The sequence below is a fragment of the Tachypleus tridentatus genome, unplaced genomic scaffold (genome assembly GCF_004210375.1).
Source record: "Tachypleus tridentatus isolate NWPU-2018 unplaced genomic scaffold, ASM421037v1 Hic_cluster_1, whole genome shotgun sequence".
NCBI lineage: Eukaryota > Metazoa > Arthropoda > Merostomata > Xiphosura > Limulidae > Tachypleus > Tachypleus tridentatus.
The window spans coordinates 16,095,076-16,103,093 of NW_027467777.1; the positions used below are offsets into that span (position 1 = coordinate 16,095,076).

Below are 8,018 nucleotides of genomic sequence, written 5' to 3' on the forward strand. Positions count from 1 at the left end.
TATTTCTATCAAATTCATTTATTAAGCTATTGGAAAATTTGTGTATTATAAGGAAATACAACAAGGCATATTCCAAATGTAGTAATGAAAAACAGATAATAATAATTTGTGATTTTATGTATTTGTCATCCCATTGGCTAATACGTAAATATTAACAAATTTCTGTTTTCTTATGTTCAATATGAATGAAAAAAAGTCTAAGAAAACAATTTAACATTTTCCCACTTTAAAAGCACATGGGAAATCATTCATCAATGTTTTAGTAATTGTATCAGATAACATTCCTTTACTTCTTATGTCGTTAAATAGACAGGAGCCTTTTATCTTTGAAATGGTCCAACTAAGTTTTGCACCATAGCATGATTGGATTCGAGTCACATGTATGAGGTGTGTGCAATGAGCAACATAACTTTTTTCATGCTAATGTGTTTAAGTATTTCAAACTAGGCTATCACGTTTAGATCTATTTATGATTTTGGTAGGTTTCAGTCTGACAAATCAATTAAATGTAAATATATAATTTATATTTTTGACACTTATTAATCTTTTGAAGTATTAAATATAATTTCAGAGAGTCTGTACGTTATATTTAAAAAAAATTATTTCAAGATATGACAGTATCATATTTCTTACCTAAACACTATTTTTTATAACTATATTTCCATTTTATGCATTCCTAATTTATGATTAGTTTGGTTTGTTTTGAATTTTGTGCAAAGCTACACAAAAGTTATCAGTACTAGCCATCCCTAATTTAGCAGTATAAAAAAAGAGGGAAGGCAGCTAGTTATCACCACCCTCTGCCAACTCGGCTACACTTTTATCAACGAATAGTGGGATTGACTGCCACATTATCATGCCAGAATGAATGAGCGAGCACATTTGGTGTGATTGGGATTCAAACCTGCAACTCAGATTAAGAGATGAGTGCCTAAATCACCTGGCCATGCCATGCCCCTTATTAATGACTGTTGTGATTTCATCACCCTCAATGATAAAGTACTCATGAAAAGAATGTTTTGTAATGTTTTTCTTATATTATGAAAGATTTGATTTTGCAGATTTAAAGTATAAAGAACATTACATAACCAAGTTTCACCTCTTCATAATTCAAGTGATAACTTTAAAATTTTATCTTGTACAACAGTACAAATCTTATCTATTTGGACCTGCTTTAATACATTATTCTTATAAATATTTTGCAAAATAAAACCAATCTCAGTTCCATTATTAAAGTTTGAATTTCTAGTTTTTATTATTAAATATTACACATTCATCAAATAAATAAGTGTACCCCTGCTTTGTGGATATCATTCCAGAACTCTGGATTAATGATTTTTAGGAAACTTATACAACAGACACAAAATGGCGAGTTTTGGGAGACTTAAATATGTAACATTGGTGGGACATACCACTTTCGAATTTTGTTTTTTAATAAGTTTTGTGAGTTGTTATGATAATTTCAGATACAGCATCATCAAGCACCAGAGTTATGACCTTTGTTTCTACTTATTTCTATTTTTGAGGGTGTGTTTAAAGTTTGTGTTTTCATTGAAACAACTAGAATGATGTTATGGTTTCAACTAGTGAATAAAATATGAAATTTCAGGTTCCGTCCAGAGCTCATCTTGAAGCAGAAAACAGGTTTTATGGCCTTTGTTAATAATATTTCTATCAAAGTTTGCCTTAAATCTCATACTCAAGTCAGTCCACCTCATTCCAATCCTACACTAGAGAAGACACATTTCTGGTGTTTTAATCAAAGTTTTTGTCTTTTCTGGTTTAGAAGAAAACATGTGTACACAAAGATCAAAGCAGAATCTGTACTTACCTTGTGGTTGTCTTTATGTTTCTCTTACAGATCTTTACAGGAAAGTATGATTATCTTACTGTAGATGATGTGTTACTAAAAACAATATGTACATTACTGTGACAGACACTACAACTGTATGGTTTCTCCCCTGTGTTAATTAAATCACCACATATGTAAGTTGCCATATTTCCATAATCTATGCAACTCAATGTCCTCCAAAGTCACTAGATTTTTCTCCAGTGTAAAAACATTGCTTACATATTTCACTGTACCTATAATTTAAACAGCCTTAGAAACACATACATAACAAACACCTTTTATCAATTCTCTTTACTGATTGACTGTTTTATTAAATATGTTTCATTACATATTACGATAATAAAAGTTCTCACCACTGACATCACAACTGTATAATTTCATCCAACTATATAGATTGGTTTTACATCATGGATTAATATGATATATAAACTTTAGGATATGACTTCACTGTGTAATTCACTCTTTACAAACACACAACTTAAGAGAACTGTTTAATCCCAAATGTTTTGTGATTCTTTTATTGCTTATCAGTTTTTCCTTCCAAAATCCCTGCCACACACAAAACTTGTATACTTCATGTATGTTTTATCTTTCCTCAGCATATCACCACTTTGATTTAAGAATTTCCCTGTAACTTTGTAAATTTTATGTTTTAACGTGTTCATTACCTACACTTTCTTTACTAAACTACTACACAGTGTGTGTTAATAAATTTTCCATATTACTATTTATTTCAAATCCCAAACCTCACACTCTTCACCACAGCTACCCAACTGTGTTGTTTTTCATCAGTATATCTTAATTAGTTTTGGGTTATTACAAATTATTTACCAAGCACTACAAAACTGAATGGTTGTCCTCATTCTGTGTCACTTCATGTGTTCTAATGTCACTACACACATGTGCATATCTTCTCAATGAGGTTGGTTTTTTTTTTTTTTATCACAAACTACATAAGTGTATGGTTTCTTCCTAGTGTGAATTATCTCATGTCTTTATAAATGATTATTGCTTTGAAATGTTTATTACACAATAAACAACTTCATGGTTTGTCCCTGGTGTGTACTTCATCATGTTCTGTTACTTTATCATTTGTTACAAATCTCTTATTATACACAACTGAATGTTTTTCACCAGCATGTTTCTTCTCATGTCTCTTAAAATGACTTTATGTGCATATGATTTATCACAAACTATACAACTATAACATTTCTCTAGTTTGTTCTTTTCTCTGTTGTTCTGACTGTTACTTACAAGTTATGATACACTATACAATTGTAGACTCTTTACAATATGTGTTGTCAGATGTACATTCAAACTGTTATTTGTTGAAAACTTTTATCATGCACTAAAATAACATGATTTGTGCTCAGTGCATTTTTAGGTGTACTTTTAAATATTGTCAGAAAATATTTTCCAACACACTACAGAGTTTACATTCCATATAAACTTTATTGTTCAACAGACAATTGCTTCAATATCCTTTATTACACACTACACAAATGTACAGGTTTTCTCCGATGTGTATTCTCATGTGTAATATGATTACTACTAATGTTCATTAAGATGATTTACTTGTAACTGTCTTATCAGAAACAACAAAACTGTAAGGTTTTATCCCAGTGTATTCTCTCATGTCGTTTTAATTCACCATTGTTAGGAAATTCTTCCTGGCACACCATACAAATATATCGTTTCTTCTTAGTATGTATTTTCGTGTGTACTTTTAAATTACTATTTGTTAAAAAATGTTTTCCACACACTAAGCACCTGTATGGTTTCTCCCCAGTATGTGTTCTCATATGTACATTTAAACTACTATTTGTTAAATATGTTTTCCCACACACTAAACAGCTGTATGGTTTCTCCCCAGTATGTGTTCTTAGATGTATTTTTAAATTGCTATTTTTAAAATTTTTTACCACACACTAAACAGCTGTGTGTTTTTTTCCTCCAGATGTACTTTGTTGTGTTGTTTTAACAAACAGTTGTTTCGATATCCTTTGTTACACACAACACAAATATAATGGTTTTTCTCCAGTGTGTAATCTCTCATGTATGTTAAGACTACTTTTAGTCTTAAATGTTTTATCACAATCTACACAACTGTATTTCTTTACTCCAGTGTGTACTCTCTCATGTAGTTTTAAATGACTTTGTTTAGAAATCCTTTATGACAAACTACACAACTGCAATGGTTTGTCTCCAGTATGCATTTTCTTATGTTTATTTAAACCACTATTTGTTAAAAATGTTTCTCACAGAGTAAACAACTGTATAGTTTCTCCCCAGTATGTGTTCTCAGATGCATTTTCAAACCATTATTTGTTAAGCATGTTTTTCCACACTCTGAACAATTGTATGGTTTCTCTCTAGTATGTGTTCTCAAATGTATTTTAAATTACTATTTGTTGAAAACGTTTTTCCACACTCTAAACAACTGTATGGTTTCTCCCCAGTATGTGTTCTCAGATGTACTTTTAAACTACTATTTGTTAAACATGTTTTCCACACTCTGAACAACTATATGGTTTCTCCCAGTATGTATTCTTAGATGTACTTTTAAATTACTATTTTAAAAAAATTTTTACCACACACTGAACAACTGTATGGTTTCTCTCCAGTATGTGTTCTCAGATGTATTTTTAAATTACTATTTTTGTAATTTTTTACCACACACTCAAACAGCTGTGTGGTTTTTCCTCCATATGTACTATGTTGTGTTGTTTTAGCAAACAGTTGTTTTGATATCCTTTATTACACACTACACAAATGTAATGGTTTTTCTCCAGTGTGTATCCTCATATGTTCTCAGACGTATGAATTTGTGGAAAAATTTTTCCCGACACCAAACATCTGTGTGGTTTCTCCAGTGTGTATTTTCTCATGTCTGTTGTTGGCTGTTACTTCTAAATGTCTTCCCACACACATTACAACTGTGTGGTTTATCCTGTACATGTATCCTCAGGTGTATTTTTAAATTACTTTGATACAACTTGTTTACCACACTCTTCACATCCTGCACAGTTTCTTGTGTGACTTAACATTTAATTCTGGACTATGATTTTTCCCAATTCTCTGTCACACACATTATTACTGCATGACATTGATTCAACATGGGAAATGTTAGATATTTTCTGGTTATTCACTCTCAACACTGTTTCATCAAATATATTATCACCACTTTGATTCAGTGACCTGTAATTTGTTGACTTTGAAACAAGAGATTTTGTCTTTACAATATAATGTCCAGGAAACTGTTTTCCAGAATAGTTGTTCAGGTATGGATTCAGATCTACAATCAAAAGATACATTTAAAGAAACACACATTAATTAATACAAATGTAGATATAACAACTTAGTTACTGAATCAGTAACTATGAGTATGGTTTAACACAGTGAATTTCACAAACCATTAAAAAGGTATATATACACCAAAACAGATCAAATCTGAATAATAAATAGTTATTATTTCATATCCCTTGAATAAAAGTTTTATTTCAAAGAAATGTGTCCACTGGTTTCATGGCAACTTAAATGCTGCACAAAAAATTCCAAAACAATAATTTATATATTTAAGTATGTTCAAGGTCATTGGAACAGTTAAAACATAAGCAATTGGTTGTTATAACTGAGAAAAAAAGCACACATATAACAGAGTATTTAGCAGATGAAATAATAAAAGTATGAACTGTAAATTATTAACATGATTTTAGTAACATCACTTTTATACTGATATGTCTACCCACCAGATGGTTAATGGGTACAGTTATTAATGTTTACACTCACCTGATAAACCTTCTAACTGAGAGTTAATTTGTTGTAACTCCTCTTTTGGTTCACATTTCAAACTCATAACATCATGTTGTGAACAATCAACAGTTTCATTATCACTCACTGAACATGGAAATAATGTCATCATTTGTTGAATCATCACTTTGTTCAGTTTTAACTGTGACATACATGTTCTAGAACAAAAAGAATCAATAATGCAATTGAAACTGAATACAATTACTGCACATAAGCTCTCAAAACATACAAACTGTATTTTGATTTTGGAACCATGTTTGGTAAGCTGTCTTCATAAACTACAAAATATCTTCACTGGAAAACTGATTTAAATAACAAAAACACAAAAAGGGAAAACCATTCTTAATGGGTATTTGTGATCCCCTTGATTAAGAAGTCATATCAACCAGATCATCCAACACTAAAGTTTTAATTAAAGAAAGTATATCTGTTACAAGTGAACTCCAACTTCAAATAACACAGCTTCACTACAATTAAATCTGTTCTAAATAATTTCTATAATATTGTTACATTTGTACAATATTGTTACACGCTACAATTTCCTATTCTTCTTCTTTCTTTTTTTTTCAACTTACTTCACCCTTTTATTTTGTATTCTAATTACTTGTTACAAAACATTTGAACTTTATAAATTTTGTAATCACAGCTCAACATTTCTTTAAAATATTAGCTATAAAATAACTATATTATCATCCTAAGATACCATACAACTTCAACATTACACATATTCTATAAAAAATATCTATTTTGTCTAATTAACAGAACCATAACAGTTATAAACCTATAGTTACCTCAGTATCACTGGTAACATCACACTTTTGTTCTTTTATTTTACAATCAAAGACAGTAAATGATGGTCCTTCTTCTGGGCTGGTAGCTCCTCTTTAACTAGATGTGTGAAATAAATACTGTGAGATGACATTTTCTTTACTTTATTACAGTAACAACTTTCTCTTAACTTTTTACAGAAATGACAAAATTTAATTATAATAAAGCAAATTGATAAATGATTATAAATAATTGTTATATTCTTTTCTCCAAGTACAGTTTTTTGAAACAAATTATTCTAACAATATATCTTATAATGCATCTACTACTTATATATAGTGCTGGGGTGTGAATACTAAATTCAACTTTTTTAAATTAATGGAAAGGGAATCACACCAGATAAAATTACATTGCAAGTAAACTACACCCAAACCCAAAGTCACCAGGTATTGACATCCAAATGGGGTAGAAAAGAAGATCACATTGGTGGTAAGTGAACCATAATCCCAAACCCAGTCTTCTGGTGGAGTTAGAAAAGTGGATAGTGCCATTTTCACCTCAAGTTCAGACCAAGGGATTTCACATTCACTGATCTATGAACAGGACACACGTGATAGTGATATGAGAAAATGTTTGACCAATCTAGAAACCATCATCTGGTATCATAAAGATGTCTTTGTGATGTAAACTATCCTGCTCAAAACCAAACTGACAAGAACCATTCCCACTGCAATAACATTCTTGGAATAATAAAATCAAGAGATGGAATTAGAGGAAAAACCATAATGATCTGCAAGTACCATCAAGGTAACCAACAACATGGATGGAGGAACAAGTGTAATTGAGTAAGGAAATAAAGACACCTGTAACACATGTATGAGGTCTTCTGCTGATTGGATCATCAATAAATCCAAAACACACATACTGAGAACTGACACCAATGTGGAAATAAAATGAGGGATTCAATTCAATGAGGTAAACTGGAATTTTATATCTCATTCCAATGATTTATATTGCACAGCATGTCATCTATTCTGGTAGAAACTCAGCCCAACTCAACTGAATAGTTTTGTTACCAACTTTGTACATCGTGATAATCACGATTTTACATTATCATGTCCAGGAGAATGTTTCCGCGGCCCAGTACCCCAGCTGCTTGGAATTGAAAAGTGGTAAGGGTTCTCATAGTCCACTGGAAATGGGGAAAAAGTGTGGTGAAGAGTCTGAAGGTACACCACCATCTAAGTCAGTGCAACAGATGACCACAAAAATTCTATTTTGAAAATTAGCCCACAACTGATTGAATTTAGGCATCAGAGGGATGGGTAGCTATTCAATTCGACTTCACCCATGGGTGAGTATGGTTGAGAACAGGCACATTATGAAATAAAACATCTTGTGAAACACCCTATCCCAGTATGTGTGTGTCTTGTGCCATGGAAAGTATAATTGTCATTATAGCCTCACAGTGCCTTTTGACTAGTTTTTCAAGACAGGTGCCACTCATGAACAGGATCCATAAAAATAAAGGGGATGTGCCCTAAATATTAAGCAAACTGATAAATGATGTTATCAGAAGAGATGTTAG

The 8,018-nt window shown here is 31.3% G+C and overlaps 1 protein-coding gene across 1 annotated transcript; it reads right to left on the bottom strand.

Annotated features, from left to right (window-relative positions):
- Window positions 1–3,319: 3,319 nt before the first annotated feature.
- LOC143241683 (uncharacterized) lies at window positions 3,320–6,548 on the bottom strand. The gene is made up of 3 exons (XM_076484915.1): window positions 6,454–6,548; window positions 5,642–5,820; window positions 3,320–5,147 (listed from the first exon to the last, which is right to left on the bottom strand). Exons 1-3 carry the CDS (start codon window positions 6,471–6,473, stop codon window positions 4,900–4,902), a joined length of 447 nt encoding a protein of 148 aa, XP_076341030.1. The 5' UTR covers window positions 6,474–6,548; the 3' UTR covers window positions 3,320–4,899.
- Between the last annotated feature and the right edge of the window lie 1,470 nt (window positions 6,549–8,018).